Source organism: Apteryx mantelli, chromosome 4, assembly GCF_036417845.1.
Source record: "Apteryx mantelli isolate bAptMan1 chromosome 4, bAptMan1.hap1, whole genome shotgun sequence".
Classification (NCBI taxonomy): Eukaryota; Metazoa; Chordata; class Aves; order Apterygiformes; family Apterygidae; genus Apteryx; species Apteryx mantelli.
This window is the reverse complement of record NC_089981.1, coordinates 59396386-59416052: the sequence shown is the minus strand read 5'-3', so window position 1 is coordinate 59416052 and position 19667 is coordinate 59396386. Positions and strand designations below refer to the sequence as shown.

General features: G+C 34.7%; 1 protein-coding gene across 9 annotated transcripts in view; it reads left to right on the top strand.

The window, feature by feature from the left end:
* STRN3 (striatin 3) overlaps positions 1–15783 on the top strand; it is a 65561-nt gene extending 49778 nt beyond the window's left edge. For 4 of the 9 annotated variants that reach the window (XM_067296689.1, XM_067296686.1, XM_067296691.1 and 1 more), the window contains 8 exons: positions 7217–7392; positions 7540–7587; positions 8729–8850; positions 9833–10000; positions 10278–10418; positions 11449–11556; positions 13886–13972; positions 14090–15783. In XM_067296689.1, the coding sequence (XP_067152790.1) occupies positions 7217–7392; positions 7540–7587; positions 8729–8850; positions 9833–10000; positions 10278–10418; positions 11449–11556; positions 13886–13972; positions 14090–14259 (1020 nt within the window). In that variant the 3' untranslated portion in view covers positions 14260–15783. The remainder of the gene's footprint in view (positions 1–7216; positions 7393–7539; positions 7588–8728; positions 8851–9832; positions 10001–10277; positions 10419–11448; positions 11557–13885; positions 13973–14089) is intronic. The other 5 variants (XR_010884179.1, XR_010884178.1, XM_067296688.1 and 2 more) reach the window with 5 other exon arrangements.
* Positions 15784–19667: the final 3884 nt, after the last annotated feature.

Sequence of the window (19667 nt, the reverse complement as noted above, 5' to 3'; positions counted from 1 at the left end):
ATTTAAAACTTCTTGTGACTTTTGTTTGTAAGATACCTCAGTGTCTTTTTATTTTTTAACTTTCTTAACTTTTCAAGTTAGATACACTGTGTTTGTATTGAAAACCATTCCTAGTGATTTTTCATAGTATCTTGGAATCTGCAAAATGAAGAAATAATTCCAGGGTCTCAAAGTTCTTTGACTATGTATCTTTTATTTAAGCATAATAGTCCTTCAGTATTTGTAATTGGTAGAAATATTAATTACTGTAATAAAGTAAGTATAAATACCTAAATTTCTCCTTTATTGCAGGGTGTTACACTGCACAGTTATTTTCCCCCGAATAACAAACTAAAACATTAACTGTACCTGCTTCTATTACTGGACTGTATAAAAATGAATAAAATAGTTTTCCTTTTTTTTTAGGTGCATTCATAGATAGATTTAGAGTATTACAAGATTAAAAATTGATTTCCCTGCATTTTTATAATACATGGTGGTGTTAACAGTGAAGTTCAGAGTGCCTGTTTCATTTCAAATGACATGATACTTCTGAGAAATCAGATAAGAATTTTATGTCAGAGTTCAATTTCAGCTCTTATTTTGTATCTAACTTAGGATTTTGCCTTCTGTCCAATCTCTTGTATAATTACAGATAAAATGTGGCAGACTTGCATATTTATCACAAGATATCACAGAATCTTGTGCAATGTTAAAGGAAATTATCACAGTACTTTGTAAAGTTTTGATGATAGCTATGAACAAGTGGAATTTGAAGAAAAGTTTATTCAGTAACTTTGATGTAAAATGCTTTAAAGCAGCTTAAATTTGAAGCATCCAGAATTAGTGGCAAGCCAATGCTCTTAACCTTTACTAAATTCCACTGGGAATTATGAAATTGAACCAGTTTCTCACACAGTGTTATATTTATTTGCGTGGTTAATTTTAAGTGCTCCTGTTTGTATCTTCATCTAATAATTAAGAAAAGTTTGACTTAAATTTCCTCATACAAGTCAGCATTTTGTTTTTTGTTTTTTTAAGCAGTTTAAAATCCCAAATCAAGCTTCTGAATGAGAATTCTCAGTTGACTTTTTTTTTTTTTACTCCTATTTTACTGATGGTGAGAGAGACATGTGGAAAAAATTAAGTGGTAAACTTTCTGTAGTGAGGCAGTTGTGATTGCGGGATTAGATCACAGGTTGTTTTGCAGCTGCATTGTCTGTCCCATTCCAGAGTTCAGAAGTTAGGAGTGCTGGGGTCTGTTGGGTCAGTCATACTTGCCCTGCATTAAGATTGTAAAGGTAGTGTGACAAGTTAGTCTTATGAGATGGGCTCTAACCACAGAATTTTCTCATTCTCTTTCCTTTTAACAATCTGAAATATCTGTTAAACACCCTTCTTCCCTCCTACTTGCCAAAATCCCGAGTCAACCTGTATGCTGGGCAGTAAATATGTGAACACTAAGTATGGGGACCCTTAGGGCAGGATTGGTCCATGTTATTATATTTTGAATGGCTTCATTCTTGGCTGGCTGTTATTTAGTGTCATAAGAATGATTATCAATCACATTTCATAGCACATATTCAAATATCTGTACAACTCCAGTAGCAGAAGAATATGCCATATCGCTATTACAGATCATTATTTGTTGTTCTCCAATCATCTCGCCATTGAGAATTACTGAATGCATAGAAGGTCCTAGAAGTTCCTGGACTGAAATGATGGAAGTCTGGAAGAATGGCGAGAAGAAACAGCACTGATCTTGTACTCTTTCTTAGGCATTTTTGACTGCCTTTGGCTACTGTCAGAGACTGATACTGAGGTAGATGTATATTAGATCATAATACTGCAATCACTAATATATTTTGATGCCATAATGGCAAAGTATGCCATCCTTCTTTGAATGCTAAAAGTATTGCAATAATGTCTTTGATGTAAAAGAAGGAATTTGTGCTATCTCCTTCAAGAACCCTAGTATTATAGGAAAAGTTGGTCTGTAGAGAACAGCCTTTGAGAGACTTTCAGAAGCAAGACTGGTTTTGAGGAAAATATTATATTCAGCTACACCATTGCAACTTGGCAATATGTGTTTTTTCTCTTCTGTAAAGTATAGCTTCTGCATTAAAAATGTATAGCCATTGTGTTTATTCCAAGAGAATGAGTATTTACAGCTGAGTAAAGGCAAACTCGGGAAGCATTACAACCAGTGATTTAATTGACACCAGCTGATCAAACTGTTTGGGAGAATTGGTGATGTTTGTGGCAGAGCTGACAGTTCAGTTTGTATTTGCAAAGAGCTGTGTAGCATAGAGCTTCAGATTTCATCCAGACAGTAAAGTTGCCTGTGCTCTTGGGAAACTTAAAGCAGAGAATAGAAGTGATAAATATGCAAGTATGAAATACTGCTTGAGCTAATAAGGAATTTGCAAAGGAAGATAATGCCTCACAAATCTGTCAGAGCTCTTTGAAAGGGTCAAGTGATCCTGTAGATGCAAATGATTTAGTTGCTTCAGTGTAGTTGGATTTTCAAAATCTCTCATTAAGACTCTTCATTAAAGGCTCTTAATTACAGCTTGGTCTTGGAGAAGAGAGGTTATCTCATGCATTAGTATCTGGCTGATACAGGAAATAAAGGATAGAAATAAGTAATGAGTATGACTTTTGCTACCTCTGACCAGATCGTGCTGCTCTTTCACCAAATAGTAGTAGTTTGTTGGTAGCTCTTTATTTAAAAAGAGGGTAATGTTCATCCTGTTGTAGAGCTGAAGAGACTGAAATTCATAGCGCTGAAATTCCTTCAGCACTCTCAAATTCTGAAGTTATTTCCACATAACTGTATATCTGGAGTGTAATGAGGCCATGTCTCAGTTTCTACCTGTAGCTGAAGCCACTTCCTTTTCCAGTAAGTCCGCAGATAAGCAGCTGATGTTAATCTAATCTCCTCTAAACAAGCCATTTAAAATTCTCACTTCTTGTGTTTTGCTGGCAGTAATTGTGTGTTCTTCAAATATTTTAGGTTTGAACCAAAAAAAAAAAAAGTGTTCCATTATTTTTTACATATCACGGCTTGCTGAGTGTTGTATTCTGAAAAGGGGGGAGGATGTGTAGACAGGAAGGATATTAAGTTTTAAATCTTTAGAATTTAAATTGTAGTTGAACATTTTTCTGTATGGGAATGATTTAATGTACGACTCTTCCACAATACTAGTCAGTTAATGGTGAATCCTGTAATAAATACAGTACGGTCATCTAAAGTCATGTCTTTTTCAATATCTAGGTCTTTATATTTATCTCAGTGCATGTTGCTCTTGGTACCCTGAGGAAATAACATTATTAATAAATCAAATACTTCAACTTGCATGTTCAATTCTTGGATTCCATAGCTTCATTCTGTGGTAGTGGTAAGTTTCTTCTGTAGGATTGGCTCTGAAACTCAAAGTCCTCATTTTCGAGAGCATCTAAAAAATCCCAAACTCTCCGAAGTCATGATATTATCAATTAATTAAATGATTAAAAGACATTAAATTATGATTACTAATTATTGCTTTCTCGTGTCATGTGTTTGCTGTGAGCGATTGGGTTAGTCAGGAAAAGAGAGAGGCTGGGTTTACAGAAGTCTCCTTCCTCTGCTGTAAGGAGTCTGGTGCCTGCAGGGGCCAGGAAGAACTTCCCTCCTTGACATGCTGTCTTTTAGCTTTGCCTTCCTCAAGTGCAGTTTCTTTCAGCCTGGTTCACTGGTGGTTTGTAAGGCAGAGTGAGTAGGTAGGTTACTTCCCTGTGTTCCCATACAAACAAACAAAAGGCAAAAAAGGAAGGGATATTTATTTAGGTTAGCTTAGGCAAGTATTATAAATTGGGCTTTACTTGCTTTTAAGTTGCGTGGGGTTTTGTCCAATTTATAGTGCTACTTTAGCATTTCCATCCAACAAACTTACTAATGCAGGCATGTCTCAGACATTTTGATAGTTCCTCTAATCCCTTCTGCATTTTCTGGTGCTGTATGGTAAGGTTTAGGGGTGGTTGTTTGCTTTTTTTATTTTGCTCTAAGTTTAAGCAGATTCTGTGTGGGTTTGGAGGGGGAGGGGAATGTAAAGTGTTTTTGTGTCCTGACCTAAAGAAAGCTTTTGGTTGTGGGTTTTTTGTTACTTTTTGTTTGTTTTGTAGACCATCTATTTTAAGTATCTAATATTTGGCTGCTTGGTGATAAGGGACTGGGATCAGTGCTTCAGCTGATCCCTCTTAGTCCTCTTTTGTAATATCCGTAGAAACTTAGAAAAAAGAGAGCACAAGCTAGTGAAGCTGTATAGTTCTGTAGTCTTTACCCTCCCGTGACTTTGGTTTTTGGCATTTAGAATGGAACATTAGGATGTAGTGGTACAGGTTGCCCATGCCTCCTGTTTTAAGATGGTGTTGACTTGTCATATTTTGAAACATTGATATACAGCGTTGCAGCTTATTTCTTACTTTTTCCATTTGATCCCTGCCCTATCCTGGATCTTACATGTCCTTTGTAATCAACAGATTCCTTTTCCAAGTCCTCTGACTGTGACTGTTTTTCTTAGATGTATCTTTGGAAATACAATTATTCTACTGTTTTGAGGGGAGGGGGAGTTGAGATCCTTACTAAGAAGATACCTTAATTGTTTCGTTGACTGTAGTAAGAATTAGAAAGATGGATTGTAAGAATTAAACCAAAGTAAACTATACAAAAATGTGTAACTAGATTTTTAGGAAGCTGTACATGGTGGTGTTTTCTAAAAGAAACAAAATTTGCAAGTCTATTTTAAAAACATCGAGGTTGTAAAGTCATAGTTAAGATAGGTAATGTACCTTGTTTTTAAGTGTTTTGGTACTCAACTCCGTAAGACCTTTGCTTCACATCATATGTGGAAAAGCTTCAAATGAGAAATCAGGATGATGCATCTTTAAGACACAACTCGTAACAGTTGTAGAAATTGAAGTAGAGATGGCAGGAAGAAAGATCTTGAGCCTTTTGATGATATCTGTGAAAATCTGAATTCTGCCTTACATTTTACCAGATTCCTCTGAACTGCTAAGATCTAAATTACCATTGCAACAGCCATATTCCTTAAAAATAAAAATAAATTAATGAGCTCTTTTTCTTGAAAATAATGAACACTATATTCAATCCTAGTGTTTTTTGGTTTTGTTTTTTTTGAGTTTTTTTTGAATGATTGTTCATCACAGCTGTAACTGAAGTCAAAATGTGTTGTGGATGCTCATCACATCCAAAGAATCATCTGCTTCTCTCCAATCTGGGACATAACAGCATGTGCTATAATTAGCCATTGCTTTTTCAGATGTTTGGCTTTAACTTCTCTAAACCCTAGATCACCACATAAGTATGAGGCAATATGGGTTAGCCAGTGGGTGAATATATTCTAAAAATGTTGAGAAACTGTTAAATAGAAAAATACTTCCTTTTTTTCCTCTATCCATTTTAGACTTAGGGAGGTGAATTACAGACTCCATCCAGGACAGCATATTTAAGTTTAGCGCAGATCTCCAGAATTCCACTGCAGTCTCTGAAACAAAAAATGATTCTTCTTCTTGTGAAGCTTGAATATTATATGCAGTGTAGTTCTAAATAACTTTAAAAATATTGCAGTATTCAGTATATTGTGGAGAGCAGAGACTGGAAACAAACTATTTTGTTATGAAATATATCTGTTGCTTGGTATTTAAAAGAAAAAAAATTACCCAGGTTATACGTCTGGTATAACAAGTTTCTGTTGCTTGATCTGAAATTTTGCCTAAGTGCAAACTATGCCAAAAAACTTATATAAGGAAGAAGAAACTCTCTACACATCTGTAATTTTGAACAGGAAATTTTATTGTTGTTTGAGCTTTTTTGTTTATTTTGATTGGATAGAATTAAGTTTAGTTTGAGTGAGTAATGGTAATTCAGTCCAGGAAAGGGATTTGGCTTAAGAATAGAATAGTTATTATAGCATATGTTATGAGCTGATATATAGATTATATATATATTTTAATAGTCTTAAGTTTTGGCAGTTACAGGGTACCAAGTTTTGATTAGATATGGGAGATTTTAATCTGCTTACAGTATTACTATAAGTAAAGTAGCTCAGGATACTGAAAGAGATTCCTGCTTACAGTTGAGAACTGCTTTAACAAATATGTGGTGAATAGATTAAAGTGTGTAAAGCAGAGGATAGCATTAGTTTCCCCTCATTCTTAGCTGGCTAGTTTTTGGTATCTTCCTAAAGTCTGTTTTCTAAACTCCCTGTATGATTACTTGTGAGGAAGAGAGAAGTACCTACACATACAGTTCTCCTTATGATAGAGGTTTAAGACAAGTGGGAGGTAGTCTTTGAAGGGGCTTCTCCACTCTCTCCCCATGATATTAATTCAGAGCTCTGAATTAGTCTCCCTTGCAGTCACTAGAAGAGTTTAAGGTTTTCTGACAACTTCTTTGTGAACTGTCTGGTATTAATATTAAGCAGTGCTAACTTGTCTTTTAGTCTATATGGTCTTTAGGTTAAGAGTACAAATTGGATTTTCATAATATATAAATGTAAGGATTGTATATATTGCTTTACATAGTATTTAAATTATTGCTTTACAGATATATTTAAAACATGAAAGGCTTTCAGATAATATTTATATTTAATGTTAAGTTTGAAACTGTGATAAATGTATATTAAGATTTGGGTTAACTATTACTCTGTACATGTCTTAACATTTAGAAGTATTCAAGAATTAAGTTTGCTTCCTGTTTCCTGTCATTCTTAATCGAGTTATTCATCTGAAGATCACCACTCACTAGTTATAACCTGAAGCTTATTTTTATTATGTTTAAGTGATAAATGAGCTTTTGACAGTTGTAATCTCTTCCATGGGTGCAGAGAACATGATAAGAAATGAAACCTGCATCTTTCTTTAGGGAAAAAGAATGAAAGTATCATTGCATGACAGGATTAAAACCATTTTTTTGAAAATCAAGGCTTCTTGTTTGTATATTCAACATTAAACTCCAAAAGAGCAAAAGAAACTACTACAGTAGAAAAAAGCTTGCAGCATACCTTGCCTTCCAGAGACAGATATATAGATACATATAGATAGATGCAGATTTCAAGGTTAAACATGTATTAGCTGAATCAAAAAAAATTGTGTTTTCCTCTGATTTTTCAAGTGTGTACATATTATACGTATTTTTAAACCCAAGATACAATTACTCCTTTTTTACTTTTTAAAGCTGCCAGCTAATAAAGATGCCTTCCGAAAGACATGGAACCCTAAGTATACGCTACGCAGTCATTTTGATGGAGTGCGGGCATTAGCTTTTCATCCTGTAGAGCCTGTGCTGATTACAGCCTCTGAGGACCATACTCTAAAACTTTGGAATTTGCAGAAAACAGTTCCTGCCAAAAAGTAAGTGTATGGGTGTACCAGTTGTGCTTTAAATGCCTCTGCAATTGATTAAACTCTTAAATTTTTTTTTAGAGTTTTTCAGTAGATCTCTCTCCCCCTGGCCCCCCCCCCCCCAATGTATAAAGACTTTTCCTCTTTATCTTTCAGGAGTGCCTCGTTAGATGTAGAACCTATCTACACATTTAGGGCCCACATGTAAGTGTTTGATGGAATTAATGCTTGATAAATGTATTGCTGTATCTCATGGATTCATAAAACACCTCTGCTTAAAAGCCACAAATTTATTATATTTTTCATATCATATAGACAAAGTCTGTGATACTTTATGAAAACAAGTAATTACTGAGCTGCTGTAATGAAGTACACAGTCCAAGATAGAACAAGAACAGTAGGAAATGGCAAATGTGGGAAGGGGAGGTTGTAGAAGATGACAATGAAATGACCTGAGCAAAGCCCATGTCTTGAAGACTGGTTTAATATACAATCTATAAAGTATACTTAAATAGTTTATTAAAGGAGATAAATAAGGTGACATTTTAATAGATATTTTTATGTAGTAATCTTCAGATATAGGTGTCTGAGAAATGAAAAGTACAGATGCAGTCATCAGTGGGGAGAAAACATTGGCTGAATGCAGAGTGGGTTCAACCCCTGTTCACCAGCTTCAAATAGGTATTTCTAGTTTGCTCATTTGCACTTAAACAACAAGTCGTCAGTCAACTCCCTTATATTATACCCTGAGCATGGCCTGTCAAATTAGCTGGCCATCTAATTTCTGGGGTATGATTTTACAATACAGTTAAGTCTGCCTTTAGTAACTAGGTGTCCAAAGGAGTAGATCTGCTGTTTGCTTTGTGATACTGCTTGTGCTCATTGATGCCTAAAAGAGGATGAGAAAATGAATAGCTTGAAGGGGGCTGGAACCACTTGTTTCGACACAGTTAGCTATTAGATTGGCATAGCTGCATTGTAAAAACTCACCCTTTGTAGATGTAGCTTCTGTTGTTTCTGAGAAATACTTCTGCATTCTTTGAATTGCTTGAATTTGGATAATTTTAGTTAGATTTGTTATGAATATTTTAGTACAGGTTTGTTTGACTTATTGAGTCTTCATAAAGATTTTAAAGCAATGATTTCTTTAGAATTTGGGGGGGTGCTATTTAATCAAATTGTAAAAGATTTAAAATTTTTTGTACTATTTTTCGAAGGTGAAATTTTTTCAGAGAAACAATGTACTGACTTGCTTTATTGTTCTATTTTCAAAGTAGATAGTCAACTTTTCACTGCTATACCATAGGCAGTATCAATATACTACTTTTTCTTTGTCTCCCAATAGTGGACCTGTATTGTCATTGGCAATTAGTTCTAATGGAGAACAGTGTTTTAGTGGTGGTATTGATGCCACCATTCAGTGGTGGAATATGCCTAGCCCTAATGTGGACCCATATGATACCTATGGTAAGTATCTTTTATGTTTGAAATAATTCTTTTGAAAGAAAAGGATGTGTTTCCCTGCTCCACAAGAGAAATAATGTTGTTTTGCTCTTAGGGTCCCTGAGAGCTTTTGAGCGCATGTCTTTGTGTCAGCAGAGTACACTGAGTACAAACAGCAGTAGGCATCAGTGTTTTAGTAGCTCTGGAACATGGAAAGCTGACTGCTTTAGAGGTTTTGCATCAGGTATAGAGGAAAGGCTGTGACCAGGCATCTTTAGGATGGTAAATTTGGAGGGAAGAAGCAAGTGCCTCTTGGAAACACCCTGGGAAGGACTGTTTCTTTTCAAATAATATGTGATCTAACTTAATTTTGGTTAGTTTGGGGGAGTTACCGTTATTGGGGGGGGTCCTTTTTTTATTTTTTTTTTAATTTTTTCTTTTTTTTTTAATATATTATTTCAACAAATGATTGAGGGAGCTGTCAGTCTGCAAATTTGACTTGCCAGCAAGCTATATAAATGTTGACATCTTACTTCCTCATTGTAGCTAGGTCTGTACCAATGAAGCCGTTAAGTTCTCTAAAACAATTCTGGGGAATAATATGGCAATATTATTCATTAAGTGTTGACTTGTTTAAAATGTGCATTGTAGTGGACCATTCTGCTTGGGAGTTTAAGATATTTATATTTAAGTAAAACAAATTCATGCAGAAGCACCTGTGTTGGATCCAATTTTTTATTTGCATTCCAGTTGGTCCAGAAGTCTCATTGACGCTGAATGTTTTGGTGGTTGTTTAGATTTTTCCCTTACTGATATTTACAGGATAGGTATAGGGTTACAATTAACTGATTGTTAGATCACAGATGGACAGAATGATAGATTAATAATGAATATTGTAATATATGGAAACTGTTTTGTGTGGTACTTAACTTATATCTCAGTGTAAGAAATATTAATTTAAGGTTTCTTCATCAAAAAGACTTCACTTTTTAACTTCTCTTTCCAGAGCCAAACGTTCTAGCTGGCACATTAATTGCTCACACAGATGCAGTCTGGGGTCTTGCTTACAGTGGTATAAAGAATCACTTACTATCTTGTTCAGCAGATGGCACTATTAGATTATGGAATCCACCAGAAAAAATGCCCTGTATTTGCACTTACAATGGAGAGAAGGGTAAGCTTTTGCAATTAAAATTTTTTTTTTTGAAAATCTGTTATGACACAACTGAGGAAGAGTCTAGATTTGTTATCTCTGTTTATCAAAACTAGATAACAGTACTAAAGGTAAAAGATCTTTTAAAAGGATAATCCTGGTGCTGCAGCTTTACTCTAAAAGAGGGAGCTAATTTCTTCAGTAATGTATGAGTATAAAACAAATATTTAAAACCTGTTAAGAATTTCAAAAGTGTTTCAGTCTTTCTAAAGATTTTTTTTTTTTTTTCACTTTTTAGAGCATGGAATACCTACATCAGTTGACTTTATAGGTTGTGACCCTGCACATATGGTTACATCTTTTAACACTGGCAGCACAGTCATTTATGATTTAGAAACATCACAATCTGTTGTAATGCTTTCATCACAGATGGAATCTGGTAAGTGAAGCTCTTCATTTTAAATATCCATCTTAGATGAGGTACCTTTATCCAAATTTTACTATATGTAATTAAAAGAAAAATTTTGACTTCTGCATTACACAATTCCTCATCTTAAATTTAAGCTGGTTAGACACTTAAAGATGTTTGGAACTGACATGGTTGAGAACTGTGTATTTAAAAGCAGTTACAGACACAGTGGAAGCAACAGTTTTTGTTCTCTAAGCTAAGCTTTCTCAAGATGTAATTGTTTGAATTGAATACTAAAATAGAGTTTTTGCTATATAGCTATGATATGGAAGATATTAAGACAAGGAAATAGGAAGTGGATTAAGCAGAAGATTAGTGCAGTGCAGAATTCTGTGCAGGCTGTGATTACACACTCTCTCCTATGGAGCATTTAAGATTAGAAATTCTGTCAATACCAATAAGGTGGTACAAAGAGGTAGCTCATTGTTGAAAATTCCATATATTTGATGAGATTCTAAACAGAGGAGCTTTTTTCCAAGCTGCATTTTCTTTTACCTATAAAAGTGAAGGCTTCTGTTTCTGGTCATTCTTCTCTTTGAAATAAGATCTGAAAAATAATGCAAGGGGAGAATTTGTTTCTCCCCCAGCTCTCTCCTCCTCTTCTCTTCCCCCCTCCCCCCCATTAGTCCAGTTCGCTTAGTGTTAATACATACAGTACTAAATGGCTTATAAAAACACTTTGACGCATATTACAAAACTATGTAAAAGGTGTATTAGAGGTAGCTTTTCCATCTCTCTCAAGTATCTTTCATGTGTATAAACCACTTGTGCAGCTTTAATCTTATAGTACATTGACTAGAGTATACCTGGCTTTGTCCCCATTCTATAAGGCAGGAAGCTGTCACTCATTTCTTGTGGGATTTATGAATGTGCTTCCTAAAGTGTTGTTTATGTAATTTTAGTTAATGTAGTAAGCTTAGAGTGTAATGATAAATAGTTCTCATTTTAACTTTTACCCTTCCTTTAAGGCAGATGAAAATACATGTTTGTTTACTTTCAGGTGTACAATCAAATAACCATATTAACAGGGTAGTAAGTCATCCCACGCTTCCTGTGACTATTACAGCTCACGAAGATAGGCACATCAAATTTTTTGACAACAAAACGGGTAAGGGTAAAGAATCTAATTTGCATGTGTGAATGTGTTCAAAGTAAATCTGAATGGTCACAGGGAGAATCCATTTGTTCAAAACTTACTGTTGATCAAGACTTTGATTTATTGCTATAGTTTTACATAAAAGAGAACTTTTCATAACTGTAAGATATAAACTTCTTCAGTACCTTTTGTGTGAAATAATGGTACCCTTGCATTGACCTCAGCAACCAGAAAGTACACTCTCAAAACAGGCAGAGATGATTGTGAGGGACAAGAAGGTCCTCTTAAATTAGCCAAGTGCTAATTTATAGAATATTTCTGACTTTCTCTTCCGGCCTTCACAATTCCCATGCTTTTAACTCTTGAGTATATATCAGTTATGTTTTTCAGCTGTCAGTAGTAAAGATCATTACTTATTACCTGTTTGGGCAAAGAATGGCCCTTAATTCATTGTAGTCATAGAAGCTCGTGTTAAACTTAATCTGCTAATTAAGTTTATAAAACAGAAGCAGTTCTTGAAAAGAGAAACTGAAAAAGCGTATAGGAAAAAAATGCACAGCCTGTCATGACAAAAAGTTGCAATAGTTACAAGAACATCAACTTTCTATTCTTCATGAGTCACCTCCTGCATGTTATCCTAGCAAAATTTAATAAAATAAAATATTTAAGTACTTAATTAATTTTCAGTAAGAACACCTACAACAGCCTATGTTTTAGGCATTTTATTCATCTATTTAGCAAAAAGGGAAGACATTATTTTTTTTCTCTTCTCACCTGCTGTGAATGTATGCATTTGAATTGTGTCCACTGTGTTGAAGTGATTGTCTTGAAATTAAAATTCATTACCAAAGGCTTTTAAAGAAACAAAGTTGTGGAATAAGAAGAAAAATCTTCATGAATAAATAATGGGTCAAAGACAGGAAACAGAAGATGGAGGTAAATGTTCAGTTTGTGACACACAAAAATTACCTTTAGGGTCCTGGATGGATCAGTAATGGATATTGTTCAACCTACTGTGAATGATCTCGACAGGATATATTATGTTGGCAGTTTACTGATGTTCCTTGATTCAGGATAGTAAAGGTGAAGGCTGACTGTGAAGAACTGTGGGTCTTAATAGCCTGAGAGTGGACAAATTTAATTCAGTGTAGATATATGTAATCAATGCATAGGTGAAAAAAGAAACTTCATAAACACTGAGCCTACTGTTACTACTTAAGACAAGACCTTGGAGTTACAAGAAAAGGTTGGATGAAAATGTCAGTTGAGTACTTAGTCAAAAAAGTACAATGAAAGTGAACGTTAGGAGGAAGTAAAGGAATAAACAACTAAAGAATCACTGGTAATGCCTTTGTATGAATTCCTGGTGTTTCCACATGCATGCTCTGTGTTATTGTAATCGCCCTCATCTCAAAAAAAAAAAAAAAAAAAAAAGTCAAATCAAAATGGTTCAGAGTATAGTTTTAAAAAAAAATCAGATCTTCAGTAGCTTCTAGACAAGGAATGACTAAATATGCTAAGATTCTTCAGGAAAAGAGACAACTGAGCAGAGATGGTATACGTTTTTCATGTTAGTCATAGTTTTATAGGATTTGTTATTAGCTGTGTTTTCCAATATTAGAACTGAGGTTCAGGTGACACCCCCAACAGGGGGCAGGTTCAAAAAAGAAAGAGGTGGTTCTTCACATAATGTGCAGTTAAGCTTTGGAACTTGTTGTCATAAGATGCTAACGGATGGTATAGTGTCCAGGAAAAAATGGGGAAGATCACTGAAAAGAAATGTGTTAAGAGCAATTGAATGCAGAGAAAACCCCTCTTGTTCATGACAGAACTGAACTGTAAATTATTAGAGGCTGGAGAATATTTGTGGCAAGTATCACTTACAGTTGCCATGTTTTTATTTTCTTCCCTGGTCATTCACTAATCACTGCTCTCCCAGCAATGACAAGTTTAGATGGACCTTTGGTATGACTCAGTAAATCTGCTTTTATGAGGCCTGTCAACGCTGCATCCTAGTGGGCAGATACTGGAACCTTTAATGGACTAAGAATTTAGGTCATCACCCAGTCATTTTAGGATTGGTCTTCATGCCCTTGCTACAGTAAAGGTGCCAGATGGATAAAGAGAGTGCTTATAATGTGAATGCCTCTTTGAAAGTTGTCTTTTACATGTTTATACAAGAGCCTGCAGTTGAAACTTAATAATTTATAATAGAATTGTAACATTCAGATATCCTTGGAATCTAAATAAGTGTGTTATTTTATATTGCATTGAACATTTAATGTGAATATTATTTAAAAATACTTCTTCACAGGAAATTCACTGTTTATTTTGCTTTTAGGTAAAATGATCCATTCTATGGTTGCGCACTTGGATGCTGTCACAAGTCTAGCTGTAGATCCTAATGGAATCTATTTAATGTCTGGAAGTAAGGGGTTTTTTTAATATTGTGTATGCTGTATAGATTTTGCTTTTATGATGCATTAACGTGTCTTTAAAAAAAATCTAACTTTGCTCCCCCCCTATTTTTCTCTCCCCCAAACAGGCCATGATTGTTCCATTAGATTATGGAATTTGGACAGCAAGACATGTGTGCAAGAAATAACAGCTCATAGGAAAAAGTTGGATGAATCAATTTATGATGTAGCATTTCATCCATCAAAAGCATATATTGCCAGTGCAGGAGCTGATGCCCTTGCCAAAGTATTTGTGTGACATAACAAACCTGCGTCATAATAGCAGGTCTGTTTGGACAAAAAAGAGGGAATGCGTCACTGCCGTCAATGATAAGGTTACCAATAAGACACTACATCTGATCTGCCTGGGTGAAGGCTCTTATGTGGGGCAGATTTAAGTTGGTGAAAAGTCACCACATCTTGAATAATGTCAGGCTCATTCATTTAACTGTAATTACTGTATTTGGGGGGGAGGGGCAAAATAAAATTAAAAAAAAGAAAAACAGTATTTGTAGCCTTGACTGGATATGAACTGAGCGTATGTCTGTTCTTTAGGTGTCTTTAAGCAAACGTGGAGTCTGATCTTACAGAAGACTTTTATTTTGGACTCTGTGTGCTGCCTTAGGTTTAGGAATGTGGTGCTCTTGTGGGGGGAAGTGAGCTCCAAGAGTAGCTTTCTTTTCATCTCTTAGTAATCTTCTGTTTATCAGTTGAATGCCACAGATTCCCCTTTTAAACTTTTATTTTGCTTTAAAAAAAATGAAATTTAACTTAAAATATTTTAGCATTAGTTGCACAAAATGTTTGGATAAAATTCTAGTTTTTATAAGTCTTTTTATATATTTAGCCTGTCACAACAGTGCTCAAGATTGTATTGATAATGTTTTTCTGCATTATAGAACCCTAAAACACAGAGATCTCACTGACCCGCTGCCGTGTAACCACACTCTTCCCTTCTTTTGCCTAATACAGCTCAGCTAAGTCCTTGCATAAGGATGCTAATTCATCATCATCGCATAACTGTCTTCATAAATAAAGGACTGTAAAGTGTGTTCAAATGAAACACAGAGGGGTTAACACCCCCGATGAACTCTTGAAAAAAAAAAAAAATCTTGGCATCCTATCACTATGTGATATTTTGTACATCTTACTGTATTTACGAGTTTATTTATCAAGGATTACCCATCTTGCTAATGGCCTATTGTTATTTATTTCACTTTTTGTTGGTCTTTATATCCTTTTATGTAGTGTGTTAAAGGGCCCTGTATATCTATTATGGCACTCTTTGAACAGTCTAAAATAGACGAAAAATGGGACATTTCATAATTCTAAAGTTGCAAACCAAGAATTTCTTTTTTCCTCTGGTTAAGTACTGGAGTGGAGTTGATTCCAAAAAACAATCTTGTTTCAGAACTTTTGGAGTGAAAAATATTTTTATTTGCGTTTCAAATAGAATACAAAAGTAGTTGATTCAAGATTCATAAATCTGCTGTGTTTGAACTAGTTATTCCCTGCTTTTATTTTATTTTCAGATGTGCTTCAGTTTATGGTGTAACTAAAGATTTTGTTTGTGTAATGCATGATTAATACAATAAAGTATTTTTTCTAGTCTTCCACAAAACTTTTCTGATCGGTTTGCGAGTTTTGATGAGTTTTGTAAGGTTTCTGTTTTACAAACTATGAATCAGCAAATTTTTAAGATTGTACCACATAGCAAAAGTACAGCTGTTGAAAAATAATGTATATAAAATGCATATAATAAATATTAAATGGTGTACCTGTATGTTACTGTTGGCTACATTATTTTGTGTTGCACAGTTTAAAAGTGTCATTCTACAAGTTACCAAATTAGATCTAAATTAATCATAGCAAAATGATCATTTGTTTATTATACTTGCAAGCTGCTTTGCTTTTGGAAAATTGTAATAGTTGTCTGGATGTCAACAAACTGTTCAGTTTCAAGCAGCAGCACCCACATATAAGAACATGTTTCCACAATATTTTTAAAGCTCTTCTTTACAAGAACAACTTGAAAATTGCTGATGTGTTTGTAGAGCCTTTATAGAAAGGTAATCACAGTGATTTTCAGCTATCTGTGTATATGAGGTGATTGTTGAGTGAGTTAGGAACCAAAAAGGTACCCTCATTTTATTTCGAACTGCTACTGCCTCATTGTTTTGAATCTAGAAATACTCATTCATTTTTATATGCTTAAAATTTGTCTGTGTCAAATGTGATCTATGAACCTTTATCCATTTCTTTACGAGAATTTCCTCTCCACTAAAGAAGATGTGTAAGAAGTGCAGTATTTTTGGAAAAGGCAAAGCTACAGGTGAACATTTAGCAACTACTTGTGATGAGCCACTTTCCTGGAAGCCTATCAGCAGAAACAATACTGCAATGAGTTTTAGGTTTTCATGCAAAATTAGTCTTTAGGAATAAATTACCTTAACCTGGAACATGTTCCTATAAGTGGTTCTAACTGTATTGTTCCATGTAAGTTTCCAGTTTAGCAGTGAGAATGTATCTCATATCATCTCATGTCAAGCAAATTAGATTTAAAAAAGGGGGGGGGAAGGGGAGGAGTATATGCCCATGGTAGACCGAATACTGCAGTTATATTCTGAAATGAATTTTGTTTTACTAATAATGTTACATTGTTTTAAATGTGATACAGTACATTTTAATTGTATAGAAATTGGAAAATTTTTCCTTTACCATGAAGATCAAGGTGAGGCCTTTCACTAATCACTTGTAGGACGCTAAGACTTTACTTTTGAAAGTAACATTCAGCTGACTTGCACTTTTGTTCCTTCCAGTCTAAAGCATTCAACTAATCAACAGACAAGAGAGTGTATTTGAATTTTATTGGAAGTAATTTCATAATTGCCTTTTTTGAAGCCAAACTTTGTTTCTGGCAGCTTTTCCAGACTGCTGCATTTTAATGCTTCAATGAAATGTGATTGTTTAATAAACATTGCCATGCATAACATTTACCTTTTTTGGAATTGTATTAAAATTGAAATGGTAAAAACAAAAGTACTTGCTTATTTTCCTTAATTGAAATTTCATTGTTATCTTAGTGCCCTAATACATAGTGGATCAAATGCTATAGCTAGGCTTCATTTACTGAGCATTGACAATAATCTGTAATACAGTCTTAGTTTAGTTTATTGTGGTGTATAACATTCTAAAACCTCAATTTGTTTCTTAGAACAGAAGAGCTGTAGAACTAGTGGTTTAAAAAAAAAATCCTGTGAAAATAGCCATTTTCATTTAAAAAAAAAACAAAAAATAGAATGACTGATTTCCTTCTATTGCGGGTGAGACATAAAGGAATTGTACTTGAAACCTGAATGGAAAGATATGTAAATATGTATGACAGTACATCTACTATTACTTTGTTCTTAGGGTATGGGTAATGTAACAGGCTTACTCCCATCTTGCTGTTCATTATAGGAATTGTTTTAAGCGGATGAGTGGTTTCTGTAGTCCAGAATCTTGTCTATATAGAGTAAATGTCTAATACATTAGAAAAGCAATGTAATAAACCCTGATGAAGAGCCATCCCTTATTATGAAGTCCTAGGAAGAATTCATTTACCTTGCCAGGAGATAACTAGTAGATTTTCCTAGTGGGAAAACTCTGGGCTTGAGGATGTGGTGTTGTAGGCTGTCTGTTTTCCCCCATTATATATTTATTGATTTATTTTAAAACTGATAACACTGTCCTGGCCTATTCATACTATTATGTGCTTTTCTAGCACTCACATCTCAAATCTGTGGAAAGTTGCCTGGTCACACAGGGTTGACTGCTCTTCCCTTTTAGCTGCTGTATCACGTAAAAGGTGTCTTAAAAACAAATGCTTCCCACATAAGCAACTGGTATTTTTGTAGGGATGCTAAACACTTCCAAATAAGATGGTGTACTTAATACTGCTGGGGAGATGACTTGCAGCTTTTTTCTTCTCCCTGGTAAGGTGTACACTGTGAAAATATGACTTTACCTTTTTTTTGGCTGTGTCTGGTTTCATTATGTTCTTTGTACCTAACTTCTTTTTTTTTTAAAACGTTTCAACAAAAATATTTCAGCAAAAACAGTTCTAGAACTGTTTTTAACGCTACATTTAGGTGAGGATGAAGGAAGGTATACATTCCATATTTAATACTTCCTCTGTTGATGCTCTATTGACTGACTTGATAGAGGGTGACAACACACTTTCCTTTTATCCTCCCTTTCACCTGGATGCCTCAATGGCCCCTGTAAGAGAAGTCATCTGAACTTTCTGAAAGCGTGCATATAGTAACAAAATATTATTTTATTGAATCTTTGAGTACTTACAAAGTTTAAGGAAGTTGTTAATTTAACTATGAAGAGATCTGTAGTAATAAAAAAAGGAAGCAATGTGGAGTAGCCTAGGTCATACAGCTTTGATTCTTAGGAATCACTGAACCTCTGACTTCAATGCTCTAAAACTCTCTGCTGAAGACAGTAAACTAAGTTGCTGATGTGTACTTTAAAAGTAGTTACAGTTTAGTTTCCTTACATGCACATCAAATTGAACAGGTGTAATAAGCTGCCTTTTTCCCCCCCCCTGTTCTAGAACTTTATTAGGAGATCTTTAATCCTCTAGATGTAATAATTCCCATACATCTTGATTTGGTAATGGTAAAATTTCCTCCTGGAAGGTCACGTCCAGTGTTCTGTTGTGGGCAAATTTTTCTAGAGCAAAACAACTGGTGAGGCCAACTGTTAACCATGCTAGTGTGCTGACCGTGTTTATGAGCAGTCCTAGCGTGTTTAATCTGGCAATAGAATTGCTGCTTTGATTGTATATAATGCCATATATATTACTGTATGAGCAACAACAAATCTACAGCATGTTCTCTAACTGGAGAAAGACTGTCTTATCCAGTCTTTACTACTGACACATAGCTCCATTTCGTGTTCACCAGTAGGGATCTGAGCTATTGACATGGTATTAGTTACTAACCTCTAAAAAATAGCCAGTAGCAACTTTAGATTATCCATTTGAGATATTAAGATGCAACCAATATACTCCCCATGCTACTGAAGACAAAACATGTATCTGCAGTGTTCTATTGTTTAATACATGCTGTGAGAAGTTTGATGCTCTCCTTTTAAATTGATTCAAGTCAATGGATTTACTACAGAATTAATCCCTGTCTAAAGGATCGGTGCTGTAAGTCTTTATATATATTTGTAAAACTATGAGACTATAGATATGAATTTAATAGTGAGCTTACACTAGTTGAAGATAGTTGGAGATAGTTGCTGTGTGGGTTAAATGCCTCTTTTTAAACTGAATTTTATTGGGAGCCATATCTGTTGTAGGTAAGTCAAAAAGTATCCCGTTCTTTACAAATGGAGTTAATTCTTTGAAAAGTGATGATTAAAAAAAAATGGACTTTTATGTAGCTTATATAATTGTTCATTTTTATTGCAAAAGATATATTTGTAAAACTATGAGACTATAGATATGAATTTAATAATAAAGCAGAACGTTCTCCTTCAAAAAGTTACTGGACCCCCTAAAATAAATGTCATTTCATGATCAAGAAGCATTTGCTTCTACAGTGTCTCTGTCTTGGATGTACGGGGGAGACTTTAACCTGAAGGGAGAAGAATACCACCAGCGCATGCTTC